Source organism: Polyodon spathula, chromosome 16 (assembly GCF_017654505.1).
Source record: "Polyodon spathula isolate WHYD16114869_AA chromosome 16, ASM1765450v1, whole genome shotgun sequence".
Lineage (NCBI taxonomy): Eukaryota > Metazoa > Chordata > Actinopteri > Acipenseriformes > Polyodontidae > Polyodon > Polyodon spathula.
Genome location: NC_054549.1, coordinates 36,046,812 through 36,072,134, shown reverse-complemented (window position 1 = coordinate 36,072,134; position 25,323 = coordinate 36,046,812). Strand labels below are relative to the sequence as shown.

Sequence of the window (25,323 nt, the reverse complement as noted above, 5' to 3'; positions counted from 1 at the left end):
AACAACCAAACAACCAAACAACCAAACAACCAAACAACCAAACAACCAAACAACCAAACAACCAAACAACCAAACAACCAAACAACCAAACAACCTGCTTCCTCAGCTCCCTGCTTTCTACTGGGAGGCTGAGGCCTCCTTTTATGCCAGGTGGCTAAATGATAATTGATTAATTACATTAGTTGATTGCTTCCACCTGGGCATGGAGGAGAATTTAACTCCATCCCTGCCAGTATTTCCAAGGGCAGAGCCCTGCTCTGCCACAACGCTGTTTTATGGTCTTCATTCTAAGAGTCAGTGAGATGCATAACCATGGCGATGTCAGTGAATATAAAATGAGACCTTTCTCTAATAGCGCAATCATGACATTTTAATCCAAGCGTTAAAAAGAAAACAGCAACAGCAACGGGAATTGACGTGGAGTTCGGATTTTTACACAAACCTCATGTTACTCAACCCCTGTAGGGTGATGCAATATGAAAATAGAAATTTAACCACGGCAGTTTTTTTTTTTTTTTTTTATTGTGGCGATGCTATCCTTACAGCAGATCTCTAAAACAAACATCTGCTGTGAAAATCTATTGGTTATTGACATGTTACCCAACGTATTAAAAAAAAAAAACAGTGTACCGTCACAATATGCCTCCCCATCAGAATTAGCTAACGGTAGCAGAATTCGAAGGCTATAGATGTCACAATTTGCCTCCCTGTCAAAATTGCTACCCCTGCAACACTTAACACACAGTTATCACATTCTCTCAACGATTGCTTATTCCAACAGTTTAGGGTTAACGTGGGTAACTATACCGGTGAATAATTGTTGTCTTTACCAATAGAAGCAGATCTGAAAACATGGACAGCTAGAGAAAAGCTGTCTGCTAGGTGCAATGTACCAATGTCTGGGTTTAAAGCTCTGTAGAGCCCTTGCTGTTAAAACAGCCTCTGTGTTGGCACTGAAAACCCTGTGCCATTGAAAAAGCAAGGCAATTAATAGAACTGCTTTATGTAATCTAGATTAACAATGATTTCTATTAAATCACACACATGCATACCCTGCCAGATTCTCACCTCGCTTCAATGACAGGGATGTAGTGGGGGGTGTTTCATGTTCCTATTGCTATGGTTTGGTTAATCTAGTCATACGTCAATAAACACGGTGCCCTCGATTCCCCTCTAATTCTATTGGAAGGCAATGAATTTGTTATTCTGTCACTTCATTTTCAAGTTAATTAAACAATAAAGCAACATGCTTATTGATATGGATTAAACAAGCAAACAAGAGATAACGGAATTCTTCTTTGCTGTTTTAGCTGAGTATTCAGACTCCTCTGGTGCAGCGAATGCTACTGGGGACTGAAACAATTGGGATTTCACTACTGATGAATTGTAGACCTGAAAACTATTCAGGCACCCCCAGCATTTCCACACATTGACATTTTGGGCATGCATGAAAATCGCATTCGACATTTCCCAAATCAGCTTGTAACTGCTTTTAATATAGCTGAGGAGACAAGTTGAGGAACTGAGTTAGTAGATTTTTTCCCCCAAGACTTAACTGTTTTTTTTTTCTTTTTTTTAACAGAACACACTTACTGTAGAATGCAATGAAACACAGTTTTAAAAAACAAGTTTGGGTCAACAATGTGTTCCAAGTTAATGTCTTTACTGGCTTCTAAGCAAAAACACAGCTATTGGAAGCATTTGCATAGAACCATTTCAATGTACATCTATTTAAAAAGACTATATATATATATAGAGAGAGAGGGCGGGAGAGCGAGAGATTGAGAGGGAAAATAATTTACCCAACAGCAGGATTATACTTAGCTCAGCATGCAAGCCTAATTAGCATCTGTTTATGTTTGCTATTCCAGCAATTAATAATAAACGAGAGAGTAACCTTTTTGACCTAAGTACTGTCATGTGGGTACAGCAATCTTTGAACATGACAGGTTCCTGAAGAACAATACTTTGCCAATTATATCCCTATTCAAAAAGCTTTGATCTAGGAAGCTGTTTACAAAATGTGGGACTTTTTTATTTTGTATAACACTGTTAGACTTTTAAAGCAAAATTACACATTACAACTTTATTAATTGGGCCTAAGAACGAACAAAATACTAAAATACAGTTATGTGCACCATATGTCAAACAACAACAAAAAAAGTTACATGACCCCAGTATGACAACCGTTGTCAGTCAAAGGTCGAAGTCAAGGGTGCTGTTAGAATAGACCTAAAGAGTTTCCATAGCACTGAAAACATATACTTGCAAACTGAAAAAGGTTAATGAGCTGACAGCAGTTGTAATTACAGCTATGTAAAAAGCAGCAATTTCCCTGGAAGAATCCCTGCTGCACTAAATCCATATTCAAGCAGAACTCCTTTTACCCCAGCTAATCACTCCAGTGCTATTTCAGGCCTAAGCAGATGGTGTGATGAGAGTTTTGATAAAGAACAACAATCTCACCGAAAAGGTTGTGAAAGGGTAGCTGGAACTGAGATTAAGAATTGATTCAGTTTAATGGAGTGCGACAGTAAAAAAAATGACAAGTCCCTTACCACAGTGTTACTGTCCTGTTAATCCTGTTGACATATAAATGGCTTTTAGGGTACTTTTGACGAATGTAAGCCTCGCTGCAGTAAAACACAAACAATGGCTTGGTCATCAACACTGACCCTGATGAAAAGAACTAGCCCTGCATATGCTGGGCTACATATTCAAAGGTCTTTCACTATAAATCATTATCGGCATGGAATGAAAAAAGGAACCCAATAATCTTACCAAACTAAATAATAAGAATTAACTAGAGACATTTATTTGGGGGTTTTCAAGTAGTTTTAAGTTGCTTCTATAATTATAATTGGTGCTTTTGTCCTTTTTTTTTGTTGCCAATAACAATTTTGATTTAAAAGCTTAAAATAACCTGTTTCATTGATAGCAAGCTCTTTTATAGTAAAGGCGACACAAATTCATAGAGACAGGGACCAGGCGAGGCCTGCGATGCAAAGAATGTCCTCACAGGGATGACCTCAGCGTTGTGCTCAGTGCGATGAACAAACAGCAGCATTCCACCACACCTGACGCGAGTGAGCTGACAAGAGTGGCGGGACAAAGAAAATGAACAGACCTGAAACTGGCACTCAAAATCCTTTCGATACACTTTATTTTGAAAGACACAACAGCGCACTGCAAAATACCAAGGACAACCCAATAGTGTGGAATGAATGACCCTGTTGCTTAACTGTGCAATCTGGTTTTTTTTTTGGTGTACAGTAGTTTGATTTAAATGAATATGTATGTACTGTATTCCTGAGATAATACCCATTCCCAGTGTTCTTGTAGAGTGTATCTTCCCATTTATGAGACATCAACGTGTTGCTGTGCCTGCAGCTCTCCTACTGTATACCTGAGACAGCCAGAGAGCAGGGAGGCACATCTAAACATACATTATCATCCTATTTCTGCTCCAGGCTTTCTCCCACTAGCCTGAAGAAAGCCCCAGGAAAGTCTATATATACTGTACAGTCATAAACCGTAAAGACACAACAATCATGTCCCTTGAGAAGTCACCGAGATCTGATTATGGCTCTTATCTCTCACACAAGAAACGGTGAATATGTAGAATTAGAAAATTCATGAGGCCCGCATGATTTTAGGTCTAATTTTATTTATTTATTAGTGTAACAGTACTTATTTATAAAATATGTAAAACTTCAAGGTTAACTAACTGAATCCTGACTCTGAATTCTAGTTATTTCCCCAAAGCCTCTAGCTGCCAACTGAAAAAGCCAAACTAATACAGCTTAAATCAGAACCCCAAGACTAGAACAAGCCTCAGATCACACACAGACTACAAATGTCACAGCTCTGGTTTCCAGCAAGACAGCTTATCACTGGGATATTAAAGTTCCTGAAAGCTGCTGCTAAAAAAAAAAAATCATCAAAATGCTCTGCTCTTAGAGATCAAATTACTAAATAAGTGCAATACAGATGGACGGTTTTGTGATTTTATGTCTGTTTTTTTTTTGTTTTGCTTTTTTTAAGAAGATTTTTTTTTCCCCTCCTACCACGCCACTGAATTCTACAATGAGATGAAGAAAACTGAAGGCAGAGCCCTAAATTTACCATATTGGATTAGCATAGCCGAATAAAAGACAACTGGAGGCAGTTTAATTTAGAAGTCATAGAGCCAAGACCAGATTAGGAAGCTTAGGAGCCCTGTCATCTGCAGAATGCTTGCATAGAGAAAGTAAGTGCTGAATTAAAACTGCGTGTGTGTGTGTGTGTGTGTGTGTGTGTGTGTGTGTGTGTGTGTGTGTGTGTAATATATATATATATATATATATATATATATATATATATATATAAACATTCAAATAGAACTAGACACTTGGATACAATTATACAAGATAACAGAGTGATGGAATCACAAAGTACGTAAGCACAAAGCCACCCTTTAGTGCTTTATCCAAGGATTCAGGGTATTCTTGTGTTGGATAGTGAAGAAACATCTTCTAACACAGGTCCTAGAGGGTCATTCCCACATTCACTGTACATTTTCAAGTTGCATTATTAGGACAGATCATCTAACTTGTTAGACATATACTTTTCATGGTCTCACTTTATAAATACAAACAATAAATCACAATACATAATTACCTGCAGCTCAGGATCATCCTCATGCTGTAAATGGGCTTCTTCAGCAGCTTCTACAAGTCTCTGCGTTAAAAAAAACAAAAAAACAAATAGGTCAGTCAGATACCTTCAGATATTTCTCTTGGCTGAATCGTTACATTGGAATTCACCTTGCCAGCCACTTCAGCATTCATGTAATCACATTCACTGATACAGAACATAAAGTCTTCAGATAGCAATGACTACATTATTTTGTAGATTAGGTCATTTATCGTCGCAATACCTTTTTTTGGGGGGTTAGTTTTGTAAAATAATTGATGTGATAATACTAGAGCAATCAGAATCCCCTAGTTTCGGCTATGATCAAAACCGAAGATGAAGTTGGCGGCACCTGACTTTGATTTAAGAATGCCAGCTGATTTTCTACATTCTGAAGTGGTTGATCAAAACCAGCACTGCTTAAATACATGTATTACATGAAAAAGAGAGTTCATGTAATGTTATGTTTCAAATTACCTGCAGAATAATTCTGTTCTAGTTCTTCCTTTGCCTCTTTTATGGAGTTAAAAGCATAGGTAACATCAAGGCTGAATGCACTCCAGGTACTGCAAGCACGCTATCAGCGTTTCAAAAAAAGATTACAAAATGACAGATTGGGTTCAGGGTGACCGGACGAGCATTTGAAACATACGTATGGCGAGAATAAAGCTTTAAAGTATCTCTTGCAAGACAGGGTTTTACTGACCTATTCAGTAAAGGACAAGGCCTCAAAAGGCGTCCTGATTCACAAACTATTACTGTTTCGGAACATGACCTCTATTTGCTTTGAGTGCTTGATCAGACTCATACACAGCACACCACATTTTGAAATCTGATAGCAATGGAGATCTCCAGTCTCCAAAACTAAATATGTTAACCCTTTAAGGTACTGGGAACTTTTCTTGTTTCCTCATGATACATGAGTCACTCTCAAGTGTATTTTAAGAAGAACCAGTCTGAACAACCGCTCAATTCCTTGTGTCCCTAAGTGGTTAACCACATGCGTGCATCTGGGTTCTGCGTGTGCTTGGGAGCGCTCTTTTTTTTTTTGGAGGTTAAGCCTGTTAAGGGAGTTTGGGATATGAACCTGAAGATGACAGCCCAAGTTTACATGTAAGCTGAGCGAACCCTGCAGACAGCACATCTGGGATGAACTTGATCGACTCATTTGCTATCTTTCAAAGATATTGTTCAGCACCTTGGTAAAGCAAGCATAGGCATTGCCTTCCCTACACGTGTTGTACATAATGTGTATAGGAAGTAATAATATCTGCAAAAAGCCTCCATAGCAGAGGCTTTGTAGGAAACCAATGTCTCTAATGTTTACATGCACTCTGTAGGTTTTATTGATGGTTTGAAGCATTTTTTTTTCTCTCTTTGATAATCTGAAAAAGGTATTAGTTTTGAGTGTCTGGCAGCTATGTTTTGGTGTTCAAAAGGCAGGGAAACTACCACCGACCTTGACCCTTTCCTTTCTTCTAACTCAGTATCTCCCACTGTTCTAGCAGATCTCAGCATTGGCCTTGCAGCATGCCTGTTTACAGCCTTCCAGTTTCTCTATGATCTTCATGATGGTATCAGTGACTGGATAGTCATTATTTTTAAGGCTACTGTATAGTCAGTACAAAAATTAAACCACTGGAATGCTTCCTTTGTGTGGACTGCAGATCAAATGCATTCAAGATTTGCCAGCCTATATTTTCATTCTAAGTGTAGAAAAAAACGAACAGGATTTCGAGCACTATAGTATTGTATGTGCATCGTGTTACTTTCTAAACATAAGAAAACTAGTAAGAATCTAACACAAACTTTGGCGGCACAAGATAAGTTGATGTCCAGTTTTATAAGCAATACATCCATGTTATCCAAGACTTAGAATGGAATGGCTTCTTACATCATAAGATATACATTCAGGAGTTATTCTTGTGCTACTCAGTCGGAGTTCATTATGAATTTGCAGCCATTATTTTAAAGCATTACCATTATTCTTACTAAGCAATATTCCGTTTGTATTTTGTTTTAACAAAGATTTGTCAAAACAGGTTTGAAGATGAGTTCTGCATTTCAATTTACTACCCACAAGTACATAGTCACTGACTCATGTCTTCTTCATTGTGATAATTTAAGTAAAACTTATGAGAAACAAAGTCAAGTAGACAAACGTTTTGTGTAGTTCCTGCATCAGCGAACCCTTGATGTCTAGCAGCAAGTCATCCCTGAAAGCACAGGGGAGCATTAAGATTCTATTTCACATGCTGTTCTAACCTCAAAGACTTTCAGGTCTGTAAGCAAAACTTGTCAAAGCCATGTAATTAACATGTAATTAAATGGTTTAAATCAAGAACAACATGCAGCAATCAAGGCAAAAAAAAAATGAACGCTTGTTAAATAAGTCAACTATGCATTTGTAAACACCTGGCAAGTGAGCAGTTTATGCATGTGATTATTATTAACAACTAAAAGCACAGAACTGAGAATGATAAAGAACAGAACACAACAATCCTGAGCATTTCATTTGTCCCAGATTGGATCCCAGATTGTCTGACATCACACACACACACACACACACACACACACACACACACACACACATGTAAAAACATGCTTTCCTGTTGCATGAATTAAAAACATTACTATTTTTTTTTTTTGCAGGCTAGGCAAAGATCAGCCCAACCATAGAGCAAGAAACCCAAAAGCAGATGACATCTGCATTATTCACCTGTTTTTTTTTTATTGTACACCTATTTGAATGGTTAGTAACTGACAGAAAGACACATTTAAAACCCCGATATCGAAACGTGCTTTTAGAAAAGCATTCAAACGCAGGCAGTGCCAGCGATATCCATTTTGTACCATTAAGTTGGTCACAGTCATGATAACTTCGCCATGGCAACAGAGCAGCTCGTGTATACTACCTCTGTCATGCAAAAGTATATCAAGCAGTGGATGCATAGCAGTAGAACTGCCGTGATTGAAAATGAAGGCAACACAAGTCTAGATGGTGGAAATAAGAACAAAACTGAGCACATTAGTCATATGCAGTAAGGCCCTATTCACAGCACTTTAAGGACTTGTGATCAGGATAGCGTCACGGGCAAGGAGAAGTAGACCCAGAGAGAGAAGCTGCAATTTAAGCACTGATGTGTACATTTATCAACAAACAGTTTAAAAAACAAATAAATAGGCACAAGAACCAAAGCAAAAGGTTCTCACAAAAACACCTTAACACAGCTCCACACAGCAATCTTCTTTATACCCTCACCAATGTACTCTAGCTAACCTCCTAAACCCTGACTGATTGTCCCCTTTTATACATCACTTATTCAATACATGGCTCCATACCACATTCCCACGTGTTTCTGCAGGGATGAATTTAACCCCCTCCTTGCCAAACCAATATTACCCACACACCTGTGCACTGTTTTAAGAAATAGTTTTTAAGGACTGTTTAGAGTGCTTTGGAAAAGTAGAATAAGCCATCTCTAAAACAGCAACAAAAAAAAGGTTTTAATAAGCTGCAAACTTGATTTAGTTAATCAAACTGGGTGTTAAAAACAGTCCTTAACAAAACACTCCTTAGAACAGCCCTAAAAGTTTTGTGAAGAGGGCCCCATAGAGAAAACAAAATCAATATGGAGATAAAACACACACAGACACACACAATAACACAAGGATACATTTTGAAGGTGTGATTGGAAAATGTTATTATAAATGTGTCTCCTGACATTAGTAACAATGGGTTCTTCCAAGTAAAACTCTTTCACTGCATGGGAACAGTTCATTCCAATCATTTCTACTGAGCTGCTACTAGCAATCTGACAGTTCAATTTGAAATCTTGTTTTTGATTATCCCTCAACTAAATACGCATGTCTGAATCAAAGTGACTTTAACAGGGTTCAAAAGAGTTTAAACAATCTCTTGCAGCTTTGAAAACACATGGTACAGCTTTACAGTATACAGTCACAAAGTCCATTTAAATGTTTTTTTTTGTTTTTTGGGTTTTTTTTGCTTTTCATTGAGATTTTAATAAATGTGTCCTATAATATGTTGTTCTTCTGGAACCAAATGCTCGAAGAATAACCTGATCCTAACCTTAAAGGCAACTAAGTATTATTAGATTCAGTCTGTATATCGCTTTCTACAGTATGTCAGTCATCCCATCCTGGTGACTTGTTTAAAGTGAAAAGATCTCTCCGGCATGACAACCGTTCATTCGGGCCAGTGTCAGTCACATACCTTAAAACACAAGACAGTGGCGCTGCACTTCCATTACAGCTACGTACTTGGCTTCCTGTACTTCTCATTTTCATTGCATCTAGCAAAACCTGAGAAACCGAAGAGATGAAGTCATGCTGAATTTTGTTAGAGGTACCTGAGAATACCTTGGCTATTGACAAGTGATTGTTCAACATGCTGTTGTAGAAAGTATCCGAGAAAGTAATCCCATATAAATACCTCAATTTGAGGTGCCTTCATCGTGTCCTCTGTCACCATTTAAACATCACTCCAGGTTTGTGCAGTTGTTTTGAGTGTTACAGTGGCTCGCAAGTGACTTTGGGAACACTCTTGTTTTTCTGCTAGCTTCATTAGATATACTTAGATTGCTGTAGCAAGTGCTGTTCCATATTGCCTTTTGGTTGCTGAATAAAATACAGTTCCAGCAGTATTTTTTTTTTTTTTAATTGACAGCTACCGGTAAACCACAGATACCTTTTAATAATTTGAATTTTGGAAGTGGCGAGTATACCCCTTCCCATCCTGTGTCAGATCGGGTATTTGTGGTATAGATCTTGTTGTCTTTTGTACAAAAGTAAATCAAAATATTACGTTCTCAGTGTAATTCTCAATAACGCTCTATAATAAGCAATATCACCCAAAATTAATCTGTTACACCACAGGGCCTTGCATATTTTATGTCTCACTCATAATTTGACATCTGCAAAACCAAGGCAGATCTTTGACTCTCCCATTGGTTAAACTTACTCAAGACCATTAGCCGAGGCAGAGAATACCTTCAACTGTTTGTGTCTCGGCTCTGCTAACTTATGATTGGACTGCCGCGGATTACATGCAGGATCTTCATGTTGTAACACAATAAAATACGGTGGAAAAGTCAAAGGGGGTGAATACTTTTGAGAGCCACTGTATATATTCAAAACAAGAAAAGCTGTCCTTCCTTCACCTTTACAGGTGGAGTGTTTTAAAAGCTGACTGGAAGCGAATCTGCCTCTCATCCGGGGCGCTGACATTTTTACTGCTGTACCGAGGCTGATGAAAATATCTGAATAGTAACAAGGTATTCCCTTATCCAGGATATTAAAAAATATATTACATGTGTGAGTACCATGAAATATGTGACTGCCAAGACATCTCTTAAAACAGGGTGACGGGGGGGGGTAACGCACGTGATCAATCTGTACTACTAGACATATTTTAAAACAAGCGGGTGACAGTCCAATCACTTGCAATTAAAAGTTCTGAAAAAGGATGTATTACTTTCAAGACTGGCATGATATGAGTCAATGAGCACTGTCAAGGTTTGCCCTTGTTGCCAATAAAGATTCATTAAGTATGAAAGCACAGTATCAGCAGTGCCTTTGCAATGACCTGTTGACTCGCAGCTGGCTATGCATCACTGCAGCTACCTCATTCACTCATTTTAATGAATGCAGAAACTATTTCGGAAGATTGTGTCTAACAAAAGTAGAGAAGAATACGAGTTTAAAGGGTTTGTATGTCATTTCTTTGTGAACATTCAGAAGGGATTTAAGGAGAAGAAGAGAATGGATTCAGCTAATATATTGGAATCTTGTAATTGCCCTTTGACCATAGAACACTGAAACCTTACACCAATGTCTGGTTTTCTGATGGATATATTTATGGAAACGTCTTTTCCAAGAGCATCTTGGAGGACACTGGCAGCAGACAGTCAATCACAATTTCCAGCAAAGTGCATTCAATACAGATACAACCCTTCACTAAACCAGTAAAGAAACTAAGTGAAGGAAAATATTGTAACAAGCTGTTCATTTAAAATGCTCTTAGAATTTTTTGTTAAAATCACATTTTGATTTTAGAATGTCTTCAAAGTTTTGCAATAACTCTGCTGTGACTACTTTGGCAGTTTTAGAGATTTCGCTTTTACTGCGAAATGTATACAGTGGACATCAGTCCACAAGAGCGACTTTACAAGATCTTCAAGCTGACCATGCAGTACAGGTTCACTCTTTAATCGGTATTTAAATGAAAAAAAAGTTCTTAGCTTTCTTGTGTGCAATTTAGAAGAAATATGTTACAGCTTGTTAAACATTCAATACAGTCCTGCTTATATAATATCTGTGAATCAATGGAGTTTGGCAAACATCCTATTCCTAAAGACGAAATACATTACCAATATAAAAAAGCTGATGAAACATAAGCTTTGTTTTTAATATTCAGAGCCAGGAACCTCTTTTCTGCAGTACTGTATTTCAGGTTAAATATATCTGACTTTAAAAATCTAAATTCATTATTAATTTTGTTCTACTTTAAAGCTGACCTAGGCTAACAACTGTACACTAATGTTCAGGGAAGAAGTCCATGGGTTATTGAGATGCAATGCTAGTATACAGACTGCAAAACACTGGATCCATGTATTCACTCTCATGAAAGTGTATTACGGTACACTATCTACACTGTTGGAACATTTAATTATTGTTGTTTCTACTGGAATCTTTATACACCAGGCTTAGCTGATGTCCTTTTTATGCACAATGGGGTCTGCTCCCAAAAAGAGACATAAAAGATAAGCAGCAACAACAGCATAAAATTATATTAACAAAGAAGAAACTGAATCATCATATATAAAGAGGCAAAAACAAATGCAAATATGAAATAAAAGGAAATGCAACTTATAAAACAAAATGGAAATATAAAAAAATACAACGAAAAATCATTATAAAGGCAAACAGAGTGGCATTTTTAAATTGGAAGGTTTATACAAAAAAACACTTAAAATAAATACTTGCAGTCATAGTTGTCAAGGCTCAGCCGTTACCATAGACACTGTCTGACGGGAAACGGAAGATCTGACTAGCACTTGTGCAGATGTATAATTTGGAGCAAGTCGTTTGGGAATTAAATTTGTAATGGAAGAGGAGAGAAGCTTGTTTCTAAAATGCCTAAACCGCGCATAACAATTAAACAACGTTGCAAAGAGGGGATGTATGGAGCTGACAGGTCTGTGCGAGGTCTGTTTGTCAAAATGTTTTTGATTGTATGTACCTATTTGAGTTGCTTTATTAATCTGTATAAAATAAAACTAAAATTTGTGAAAAATAAAATGAAAAAGTACAAAAAAAATACAAAAAATGTCATGGGGCTCTATATAAACCTTTAGTAAATCCTATAGTATACTTTTTCAATACTGTTAACCATGTATAATCATCATTAAAGTGAAACCTGGCTTGGAGGGTGTATCAGAAATACTAGACGGCACAGTGAAAAAAAAAAAAGGACTGGCAAATGTGATTTCATTCCATATGCATATACTTGTCCCATTGGTCCTGAACCACGCAGCTCTATTGCGATTGAACAGGTGGGTGTCTTTGCGGGTAGTGCCATGAACATTAGCTGTTATGAAAAATGTATTCAATTAACATCTGTATATATTTCTACAGTTTATTTAAACGCCCCTTGCAATTTACCTGTCAGCTGCCTGCCACAGGGTAAACTAAAATAGAAGAAAGATGACTCAGTGAAAAGAACAAAAGGCTGGATTCAGGTCATCAAAATCTTTACAGCAGGAATGATCATTTAATCCAAAAATAGCTTGCATAAACATCTTGTCTTCACCCTTTTCAAGCAACCACACATGATTTTCTGTTGGGTTACCAAAGGGAAAAACATTAAAGAATGCTAGCAGTTTGGTCTTTCTACTTGCTGGAATCCCATTTTTTTAGGTTCGGGTTATTAAGAAATGTACTTCCCTTTGTGGTGCAAGAAACAGACTACAACCTTAAGTGGTGTAAAACCCTCCCTGCAGTAGTGTACATCCAAACTGCTGGCTGTTAGTCGAGCTGCGTGACGACAGCTGTTGTCAACACTTTACATTTCACTGCTTTTAAGAAGTTAACATATAGAATGCAAAAGAACTTATCATTTATCATTTAAAAGAAGAGACAATAGCCTTTAAAACAAGCTCTTGAAAGACTTATGTTTGAAACATCCAGATAAAATGTTCTAGTTCCTCGATTCTCTTCTTTTAAGGTTGTTGATAATAATATCCTAAGGGTGCAGTTAAGTCTTCTTTCATATACAGGACCAGGACAGAATGTCCCTGTCAGGATGGAGGAGTGCTTGCAAAGCAATGAGGGAAAGCCTCATAATGTGCTTGGTTGTGCCTACAGCCATGAGGCTATTTCAATATACCACAGAGACATAGAACTTGCAAAACATAACTTGAACCAATAGATGCCAGTCCATTCAAGCGTATTAGCATAGGTGAGACCATATTGTCAATCTTGTAAATAAAAATAAAACACTCTTGCTTGACTGAGTAATGATTTCTTTTTCCAATTTTTGGATAAACCCATGTGAGATATGACATTTGTTTTTCCCAATATTTTCCCATATTTTAGTAATTTAAACTAAAAATATTAGTTTAAATTACATTCTACCCTCTGGACAAATGAACAATGTCACTGATTAGACCTTCCCATGCCAGTCATGTTCTTTTTAACAGCCTATACTGACACACAAGAGCCATGACACATTATCATGTTAGTTTAGTTCTAAATTGCCAGCCATGAAACCCCAATCATATTCCTTTATTTACATGACACAGCAGTGATTACAGCATCCTGTTTACATCAATACTTGATTATGTTGCCACATGATTATACTCTTTTGTTTGCATCACTTGCAAGCTCTGATTTGAATTACTCTATGCAGCTGTCAGGCAGTAAAAGGCCATTTAACTGTGACCCATTAACTGCCAGCCACACAGAAACCAGCGACGCCTAAAACAGTCACAAAAATACCAAATATCATCATCCGGAGAAATTCAAAACCGTACCCCAGCAAAACAGCTGTAAACTCGACATTGTATGACATTGTTTTTTCAAGATCATGAATTATGTGAGACAATGATATAAAGTAACAGCAATTAAGTCAATTACAGAGACTGGTTTTAAGACAAAAAAATGTTCATGGATAAACAGACAATTCGTAATCAATTCTACAGAATTTCAAAAGGCCTACTAAGAAACCCTACCAATTAATTACAATAATTAAAATCAGGCAGAGGTGTTGGTCGCCAATTCTTTAGAACTGTCTTGCCTGGGTTTGTCTTCCATTTTTGAATGCTGATTACTCGTGACACCACAGTTTCTTCCTCCCACATTCATCTTGGATTAGACATCTCCGCTGTCATACGCAGTGACAACCATGCTTTCCCCCCTGGCATTAGCTGCTGGGTAGTATTAACATTCACTCCAGTCTGTCATTCTGTCAGCAGCCTTGACATTAAATTGTGGTGATCCAAAATTATACTTCAAGGAAATCTGTAAAGAAGCAGGAGGTGGGTGGATATTTAAATCTCTGGAGTGGGAGGGGGTGGAAGTTGTGGAAGACAGTTGCTCACTCATGTAGTTTACTGTAGTGCAGCGGTCCTCAAAGTAATTTTGGCACGGGTATAAATTGATCTTACTTGACTGTTTGCAGGCACGCTGACTATTGCATAGTTTCTTACCTTACATAGTACCTTCTTGCAACTCTCTCTCTCTTTTTTCTTTAAGCGTTTTAGTGGGGTTATTCTTGGCTCACTCTAATAAGACCAAGTCTCAGCTAGTAATTGTGCATGCTGCGTTTATTCTTTAAATAATTTACATAAAATATTATTTGCAAATATTTGTAAAGAGCATGTTTACACAGATAACAATTATTCAGAGAAAGTGGATTCCTAACTAAGTATACTACGGTGTTTCCCTTGTTTAGTGAAATAATAAAAAAACAGAAAGATAGAAAATAAAATTCTAAATACTGAAATGTATTATTTTTCTCAATAACAGTTGGCAAAATTCAGTGCTTACCTGGCATATTAACATCCCGCCTCTGCTCACGAACGATTGGACAGTTGTCAGATCTTTCACTTTCCCATTGGCTACTCGCTCGCCTTCAATTTTCATGCAGAATACTGTGAATGGCCTCTACTTGCTTACAATTGGATAGCTGCGTAAAACTTGGCAGATATTTGACTCTCCTAATAGTTAAACTTACAGTTGGTACCTGCACCTGAAAGACACGGTTCATGTCCCACCCAACTTATTATTGGGCAACCGCAGAGACAATGCAGACATTCAATTGGTTGATCGTATCGCAAAAGCCATTCAGAAAAAAATGTCGCATATGTACAAGCACAGCATAAGCAAGCAGCACTATCAACAGACTGCTGTAGCGCTTTTGATGGAAAATGTGTTTAAAGCTTTCTTTATTTTCCCACGCTACGACTCACCAGAAATGTGTTCACGACCCATAATTTAAGAACATCTGCTGCGGGCACGATGGCCTGGCTTCTCAGGCACGACTTTGAGGACCAATGCTCTAGTGGCAAGGACCACAGCTTGGTACAACATGGCTTTTATGAAAGTACTATTGCTCCTAGACAGGCCAAGTATTATAACTCTTCTGCATAAATCAACTTTCATATTTGTTTCTATGTATAATTTTGAAAAATATCCTTTAGCCTTACTTTAGGATGGTCATAGCTGTCCACAATTTTCCATGTTTTTTGCATCAACGCCTTAAACTCCAGCTCCAAATCAGCAGTTCTCAAACTGAGATCCGGGGACCCTTTGGGGTTCGCCAAGGTTGCCCTTAAAATGTTGTCTTATAAAAACGTTGTGGCAAGAGATCGGCCTTATGACACTTACAAACAGTATTATGCTTGGACATTTACAATGGCTGCAGGGCAGTGCATCTCTATTGTGTGCGTTTTCTTTTTCTTCAGTTTCCAGTTGGGGACTCCAATTCAGAATTGATTTTAAAAAACGAATCTCCTCAGACAAATACATCTGAAAACCAGTCTAAATCAAGTAACAATGATACAATGAAACCATTCTGTAAATCCCTGTGCAGCGACAGTGCACATCCAATATTGTAAAGACTAAAGACTACATCGGTAGCAGTTCCAAAAGGCTCAGTGCACAGCATCAGAAACAGATGAGTCTCCAATACTGGCATTCAAAGAATCCCCAGCTGCAACCATTTCAGGACTAGCAACATAACTGGAGTTTTTTTAACAGACTGCGTTCTTCTATTGTATTTCTATTATAACCAGACTTTGTGGTGTCTCAATCCGTCGTTTACCAAAGCACCTTTTCAGCAAACCTTTGTTTCACGCCTTCCAGATTGAACTCCTGTGAACTAAAAACCAATTTCATATCCGAGACATTCACGACATGCAAATGACTGTATACCATAACATGGAGCCTTATGTGATAGCAAGAGGAAGTTTGTGATAAAATGCTTTGAAGCCTTGCACTAGTGCAGATAAAGCCCACCAGTGAAGTGAAGCATGCATATACCGAAATTGAACTGCTGTACAACAATTACTTTACATACAAAAACGGCAGCAATGCGGATCACAGCCACCAGCCACACTGCAAAATTCTTGCAGCACCTTAAGTTTTCACAGCTGATAATTATAGAACAAGCTGTTGCCGTACTATCTCCGCATGTTTGCATAGTTATATTCATTTAAGCCAATAACACAATGTTCATATAGGAAATGCAATGCACTCCTTTTTTGAAGAGGCATTTTATTCACGATTATAATACATTTAATGGCCCTGAGCCACTGCAGAGCTGGGAACACAAATAAACCAACTACAACATGGACTGTGGTGTGCAGAATCAAAAGCACTGCATTAAGTCTGGGCAATGTAACAGCTACTTATAGACCTTGACCCTTGCTCTTTGCTGTAAAGCAGCAATGACAAGATAATAACCAAGCCTTGGGTGAAATAGCCAAGATGAGTTTTCTTTTATGTTTCTCTATTAAAATGTATTTTATCAAGAAGCTCCACCTGGGTCCTGTAGCTCCCCGGAGGCAGTAGGCAGCACAAACCTTTCCACATCAAATGCACAATTAAAACGACATAAAATTATCTTCCATTGAACGTCTAGTATCTTGGGGTCAAAACCATGTTTAGTTTCAGTAAGCAAATGCGCTTGTGTGCGTGCATGTGCTTGTAGATTGTGAGATGCTGAAAAGTCGATGACGTGTTTAAATATAAAAGACTTTTTATAACGGCTTTTAAAAAGAACAAAACAAAAGGACAATTGGGAATAAGATGGAGTTTTTTTTTTTTTTTTTTTAGGTATTTTACCATGTCCCCCTGCAACACTCCACTCCAAAGTGGGCTTGATAAATACATCAGTAAGAAATACTGTACAACACAAAATCAAAGTGGCCTTTCTAAATCCTCTGGGGGACAGAGTGCTGCAGGGAACAGGTTAGTGGTTACACTCTGGTGTACCAGTTGTACTAGACACGTGGGGATTACAGATGAAAGGTTTGTCATTGAATTGTACAGGTTTCTTTTAGTGTTACTGTAACAGGGCATGAACCGGCGACCCCCTGCACCTCGAGCGAGCGTCTTAACCACAAAGCAAAAGAGAGACTGGTTCGATTGCATTTGCAGTTCCACAGCTTCCAGCCTCATCTCATCACACTGACAGGGGACTGGACAGAATCTGTAAACAGCAGTGTATCACACAACACTGTCCCTTACATTACTGCAAGCACCAATGTTAACGCCACCACCAACAAAAAAAAGGAACTTGACTGTTCAATTGTTCCTTGGCAGAGAAAGATTTAGCGGATTCTTTTTTAAATGCTGCCTCGACAAATCCCTCTGGAATCCCCTTGGCACAGGAAATCTGAGGCTCAGAGAAGCGTTGCCCTTGTCACAACCCCTAGGAGACTTGAGACAGTGTACGGAACATGCACTGAATACTGAATGAAACTTTTATTAAATGCAATATTAACATGGATAATAGAGTCACATAACTACTCTTGCGTTGTTTATTCTACATTTCCTCATTTTTTATTTGACCTATTATGTATTTTTAACCAAATATAGGTTTAATTCTTAGGAAATGCACAGCTTTGTGGTGTCTGTTGATGTAACTTTACATTTACAAATACTGTCCGTAATATTTAAATTAACCCTACTACCCTTTTTTAAAAAATGCATTTTGTTTTTCTCCTGAATATTTCTGTTATGTAGGTTTCTGGGAAAATATATAGAGATTTAGCTACCAAACCATAAAACCTATGCATATATACTACTAATGTCATAATGCATTCATCCACGAATCTGCCTTTCTGAACACAGAGAAGGCAGAAAGCCCCTGACTGTGCTGTGGTAGGGTTTGACACAATAAGGCTGAGAGCTACTCTTGCCTGAAGGAAATGGGCAGCAATCACTGAATGTTACATCATACATCCCTTAGGGAATAAGAACATAAGAACATAAGAAAGTTTACAAACGAGAGGAGGCCATTCGGCCCATCTTGCTCGTTTGGTTGTTAGTAGCTTATTGATCCCAAAATCTCATCAAGCAGCTTCTTGAAGGATCCCAGGGTGTCAGCTTCAACAACATTACTGGGGAGTTGATTCCAGACCCTCACAATTCTCTGTGTAAAAAAGTGTCTCCTATTTTCTGTTCTGAATGCCCCTTTTTCTAAACTCCATTTGTGACCCCTGGTCCTTGTTTCTTTTTTCAGGCTGAAAAAGTCCCTTGGGTCGACACTGTCAATACCTTTTAGAATTTTGAATGCTTGAATTAGGTCTCCACGTAGTCTTCTTTGTTCAAGACTGAACAGATTCAATTCTTTTAGCCTGTCTGCATATGACATGCCTTTTAAGCCCGGAATAATTCTGGTCGCTCTTCTTTGCACTCTTTCTAGAGCAGCAATATCTTTTTTATAGCGAGGTGACCAGAACTGAACACAATATTCAAGATGAGGTCTTACTAGTGCATTGTACAGTTTTAACATTACTTCCCTTGATTTAAATTCAACACTTTTCACAATGTATCCGAGCATCTTGTTAGCCTTTTTTATAGCTTCCCCACATTGTCTAGATGAAGACATTTCTGAGTCAACAAAAACTCCTAGGTCTTTTTCATAGATTCCTTCTCCAATTTCAATATCTCCCATATGATATTTATAATGTACATTTTTATTTCCTGCATGCAGTACCTTACACTTTTCTCTATTAAATGTCATTTGCCATGTGTCTGCCCAGTTCTGAATCTTGTCTAGATCATTTTGAATGACCTTTGCTGCTGCAACAGTGTTTGCCACTCCTCCTACTTTTGTGTCGTCTGCAAATTTAACAAGTTTGCTTACTATACCAGAATCTAAATCATTAATGTAGATTAGGAATAGCAGAGGACCTAATACTGATCCCTGTGGTACACCGCTGGTTACCACACTCCATTCTGAGGTTTTTCCTCTAATCAGTACTTTCTGTTTTCTACATGTTAACCACTCCCTAATCCACGTACATGTGTTTCCTTGAATCCCAACTGCGTTCAGTTTGAGAATTAATCTTTTGTGCGGGACTTTGTCAAAAGCTTTCTGGAAATCTAAATAAACCATGTCATATGCTTTGCAATTATCCATTATCGATGTTGCATCCTCAAAAAAATCAAGCAAGTTAGTTAGGCACGATCTCCCTTTCCTAAAACCATGTTGACTGTCTCCCAGTACCCTGTTACCATATAGGTAATTTTCCATTTTGGATCTTATTATAGTTTCCATAAGTTTGCATATAATAGAAGTCAGGCTTACTGGTCTGTAGTTACCTGGTTCAGTTTTGTTTCCCTTTTAGGGAATAGCTTGCATCCGGCTCCAATCCAATACATTAATCATGTAAAACTTGCTTATGAAAATAATAACAAGTGTTAAACCCCTGTTACAGCAGGCTGAAGGTTAAAACTGCATCAGAAACAGTGCCTGTATTTTCACTTTTACGGGATGTTTATTTCTATTTGCACTGCAACTGATGAATAATGAAGGTATTTATTGGCTGTGTGTTTAATTGTTTTCCATTAGATCATTAGATCGCTGTTGGTTTCTGATTTTTTGTAATCACTATAGCACTGCTGTTTAAAATGTTAGCAGTTTAAAATGTGTAACAGGTACTCACCCTCATTGCTTCAGCTTTCTTGTGGAACATCTCTTCCATATCTTTCGCCAGCTTTTTGACCAGACTTAGGCCATCGATTTCTTCAACGAGAACCGATTTCTCATACTCTTTGTATTTCTGTAAAGCAGAGATAAGAAGAATGACTATTCCATGCACAGCTTGATTGAGTGCTACATCAAAAAAGTATTTTGTGGCCCAGCTTACAGGAACTGTCTGTTTGTATGAACAGTGGTATAAGCCAGTGTTCAATTTAGAATTAATGGATGAAAATTTCATTGGAATGTTAAAAGGAATTGGATTTCCCCAACTTAAACAAATCCACAAACTCATTTTTGAATTTGTACCTAATTCAACATCCCAACATTATCTCTTTCCTGTTGCATTACAAGATTGACCGAACACAGTATTGTATAATATATTGTAGTTTTGCAAGCGTATGGGGAGATATTTCATTTTACATCGGGTGTATTTCCAAAAAAGGTCACCAGTGAGAGTACCAGTAGATGGAGCAAGCAGTAGAATGTTCAATTCTACTGATCCCAATGAGGAACAGCTGATTGAACAGGATTATCGTTATGAATGTCATCTCTAGCAATGTGTGGTATTAAAACTGACAAGGATGAGTTTCTGATGTAACAGACTAAACAAAAAAGATGAAGGGGGGTGGGACGGTGGGGGTTCCAAAATGTATGCCTCTTGATCTCTGGCTGCCTACAGTATCTCTTCGAAGTATATTTTGTCTTATGTTGCACAATGCATGGGCTATAACCCAAACACCCCTGTTTGTAGTGAAATGATAAATGAGCCATGTCTCAAAATGTTATTTCAAGGGTTATCAGCAATGTGGATACAGACAGTTATATTCTAAACCTAGATCTCATCTTTTCATTAAATGATAGCAAACAAAAAGGAAAAATACATCTCCTTCAGGAAAATCATTTTAAATGTTATTCATTAGAACACTGACATGGAACTAAATCTGTTTTAGTTGGGTTTCTTTCCCCTGATGCATGGACAATAAACAATAGCACTTTCTATAATACTTAGATGGGTAAAATCTTTATTGTTATTGTATCACTTGTTTCAATAGATGTTTTTGTTTTGCTTATTTCAATAGATTTTGTTTCTTTTTTGGTTCCTTGTATTATGCTCATAACCTTTTGGTCCTTTTTTAAATTTTTTGTTAGGATATGTAAATATTTAAAATGTAAAACTAAAAGATCAACGTCAGCATCCTGGGACCTTTCCTGTAGGTCAAATAGCAGCTAGACAGTTGGGGGGAGTTTGAACTAAAACACATTTACTAGTTACCAGGAAGCATCAGGAACTTAATATAAGAAGTTAATTTTTCAATAATGTAGTCTGACATGATATGAAGTATGAAACACAAGCAGATAATCAAAATATATTTAACTGAAGTGTGCTGGTGTGAAAAAGAAATAAGAAAATTGAAAGAAAATTCTTTCAAGCACAGTACCTGGAGATAATACCTTTATACTGACTGTTACAGCCACTTCAAAGTCCTGCCGTTCTGCTATATGAAAGGATGTGCACATTATGGTAAACGTGTATTTGATTTTAATATGTTTTTCACAGCTGGTATTTATTTTGTCTTAAAAAAAAACGCAGTTTACCATCAGTAACTGCAGCTGTACCCCAGAAAGAGAATGCTGCTGCTCTACAATAGCGTCACGATGCTTTAAGATGCTGTTACACTGCAGTCAAACTGCACTCTGTTACTGTGCCATGCACTTTTCTATAAGGAACCAACCTTAAAAAACTATACATTAAATAAAAGAAATACACGCTACATTGTGCAAGAGAAAATGCTGGGCAAACCACAGTTCATAATAGAAGTGGAAACACTCTTCAGTTATGAAGCATTAGTATTTGCTTACAACACCAGCTCCAAGACAAGGACATTCATCATTTCAGAAGGGAGACGCAGTAATGCTTTACTTCTACAGCATCTATTTTACCAGATCATTTCACACAAACACCAGGCAAATAAAACCACTACTTCACTGTCAAAACATTTCATGTTTTTCATGCATTTGGGTCGTCGTCGTCCCCCCACTCGCATCTCCCAGTAACCAAACTTCTAACAAGTAACTGCCAGGAGCGAGGTTTGAAACGTTGCAGCCAATCAAAGTAATTGGCTGAGAACTCTGAACGCATTACAGGCGGCTTGGGTGGGCAGAAACCTATGGAGAGAACAGCAAAAGTCCCCTAGAGGCTGCGCTGTGATGGAAGATAATTGAAATTGAGACCAAATGCTGTAAAGATAATAATGTGTCAAGAATGGGCATTCTGGGTAATGAACTACATTGCAGACAGCACTGACTTTGCAATTTACAGAACACCTGTAATTCCATCCGCACTAAGAGCAAAATGATTCATGGGAGAGAGTGGTTTCGGGTGCTATTAGCTCTGAAAAACATCACAGGGTTCGGACTTAAAAAGTCATTAACTTCGCTGGGCATATCGACAAATTCTACTACAGTTGATGATATGACATTACAGCTTTTTCTCTTTAAAACCAATGATTGCAAAACCCTTGTCTTTTAAAAAGGCCTTCTTAGAGATACATCCTATCATAGCCTGAAGCTTTTTCACAGCCAACCTTTACTACACAGTGAAGCAGCTCCAGATTAGTCTTGATGTTCCCTGCGCCAGTGGCTACAATGCAATGGAAACCTTTTGCCGTGCAATTCACATTTTGCTAAAACTACCTGACACCATATACTCCAACATTAAGCCCGAAATGTACTGTTTTGAATACTCTGACCACAAACACCAGCATCAAGACAGCAGTGGCAGAAGAAGCCCTCCTACACTATAACTTGCCATCTGCAGTCTGAGAAAATATAAATACACCGCAGTCAGGAACAGAAACTCAGATCTGTCCCCTGAAGGTAAATTGTGTAATATCAAGCCAATTTTTAGAATGAAAATATACTAGAGATCCGGAATACATAAACTAAATTACCACCATCTTTTATGCATATGGGGCTATGTGTGTTACATGCACGTTCATTGAGCGATGTGGGACTGTGGTTATTTTACTCAGCTGTAAAATAAACCAGAGGCTCAGGCTAGTTGTCTATCATCATTCATGGAATAATTACAGTACTCTATTACACTTCATTCTAAGACTTTCAACATTAAGCGTTCATGTACATATTATACTTTTGAATTTAAAATGACTTAAGCAGTAAAAACAACACAGTCACAATGAGTCAGCATTTTTATAATCACAACTTTATTTGACCCATGGCAGGTACACGGTCAGGAACCAAAACCGTACCTTTAAAAGCCTTTCTATTTGGATGCAAGAGTTTACATAACACAGAAAATGGCTCTGTGGGTCCACATCTGTTTGTGCAGTTCTAGTTCAGTTGCTCAGGGGATGAAGTATCACCTCATTACAGAGCTGCCATGTATGAGTGAGTTTGTGGAGCTCTGCCTCCTCACCCACAGACAGCTCTAATCTCCCAGAAGCCCTGGCTGGCAGGACGGAGATGAAGTGTTAAGAGCATTGAGCCACATCTGTACCCTCTCCTCCAACGTTAAACTACTGCCATCTATTACCCTGTCATTTCTTTTGTCCTCTAGGTGCCTGGGCTCATCGCTCATTACTTCTGAAACCCCTAACCCACTTAGCTAAACTATAGTCTTATATACAGTTCATTATAAATATATACATATATGACATGTTAATGCAGGATATGCTAAGACCTGTCTGTCTATTTAAATAAACAAAGATAGATGTATCTTTCTTTCTGGTTTTATTTTTTTGTTTTCTAAGTTATTTATCTACTGGATGAGCTTGATGGTTGCTTGACATAATTTTTTTCACCACTCTAAAAGTGATTTGAGGGTTAAGGGGAAAAAAAAAAAAAAAACGCCAAAGATGGACACCTGATTTAGGGCGACGCCTCTGTACAGCAAGTTCTTGAAAGCTGTGCTTTTCCAACCAGATCGCCTCTATTCAAGATCATCACCAAAAATACTGTGAGACATCTGACAGACAGACTGATCTGAGAATTACAGGAGTTTAACTTTATTTTATGTTCTTCCACTTGATTTACTAACTGCTGAAAGCACTCAAGCTGTCAAGTAGCCAACAGATCAATACTTTTCAAGCATGGGCTCAGCTGAATAAAAAACACATTCACTGTACCAGAACCCAAGAAATCTAACATACAAAACGCATCAAAATCACAGCCCATTCCAATCAATTTATATCTGCGTTAAAAGCTTAATAATTGCAGTGCACTGAAGCCCACATCTATACTTCCCAATATGAACTGCTTTTGTAGGTCTTACCTTAACATCTGTTATCATAACATAGTCGTTGCTGTCAAGAACAATCCCAGTATATTATATCGTACATTTAGAAAAAAAAAAAAGCACAATTATAAAATCACCATGCTTTCAGATGTCACAACCCTGAGAAAAAATATGATTTCTTTCTATTAGATAACAAACTGTAACTGTTCAGATAGAGAATTATGCAAACACAGATTTCTTTATTGCATGCAACAGTTTCTTGTTTCTACCCATCATAGCTGAATCATTTCTTTTTACAGTCCACTTCAAACATGTGTTTCTTTAGCATTGTTGTCCTTCACAAGTTTTTTTTCCACTTTTTCAGAGCTTAAACACAATGGAAAACTAAAAACTTTCATGAAAAATCGCTCTGCTTCGGATTACAAAAAATACTAAATGAAGTGCTGCTGTTGATGATAATTGCTACAGTTAACGTGTCGGGAAAATCAGGTAAAGCAATTTTCTTTTCTTAGCCTAAAACTGTTTTTTTTTTTTTCTATTTAACTTTCAAAAAGTATTACTATGTATCTGTGCTGGATTTCAGCTTTCAAATACTGCAGTGCCTTCTGAATGTCAAACTAGCGTAACAACCAGTTCCACCATTTTGCTCCCTTATAGAAGTTTACTATCTTATTTGTTGCAGTTCTACTATGCATTGACCATAGTTTACCCTGGTTTGCCATGTTTTTCCTGTGGTTATACCATGCACTTACCATAGGTTTACCATGTTTTTTTTTTTTTTTTTTTTTTAATGTGCTTTATTACAATTTGCTATGCTTTTATAAAAGTTTCCTGTAGTAAAATACAAAATGCATGACAAAGAGTATTACTTACTAAAGGCACTTTGGTCAATTTCAAAATGTTTGTTTGTTTTAAAGTTTTAATCTGAATGTAAAATAACAACTACTGTACATATAAACTCATATTTCCTTTTTGAATTATATAAAGTAATCATCTAATTGTGGGGAACATCACCTACATGAACAGTATTTCAACCTCTTACACTGTGGTTCTGCTGTACAAAAAAAAAAAATATATATATATATATATATATATATATATGTAAAAATCCAGGGAGTTCACGTAAAAATGTTTAGATACCAATGAATGCTGACAG

General features: G+C 37.5%; 1 protein-coding gene across 1 annotated transcript in view; it reads right to left on the bottom strand.

Annotated features, from left to right (window-relative positions):
- Positions 1-25,323, bottom strand: part of LOC121329136 (voltage-dependent calcium channel subunit alpha-2/delta-3-like) — a 141,985-nt gene that overhangs the window by 90,494 nt on the left and 26,168 nt on the right. Inside the window, exons 3-4 of the mRNA XM_041274516.1 lie at positions 19,875-19,991; positions 4,660-4,719 (exon numbers count right to left, since the gene is read on the bottom strand). Of these exons, the coding sequence (XP_041130450.1) occupies positions 4,660-4,719; positions 19,875-19,991 (177 nt within the window). The remainder of the gene's footprint in view (positions 1-4,659; positions 4,720-19,874; positions 19,992-25,323) is intronic.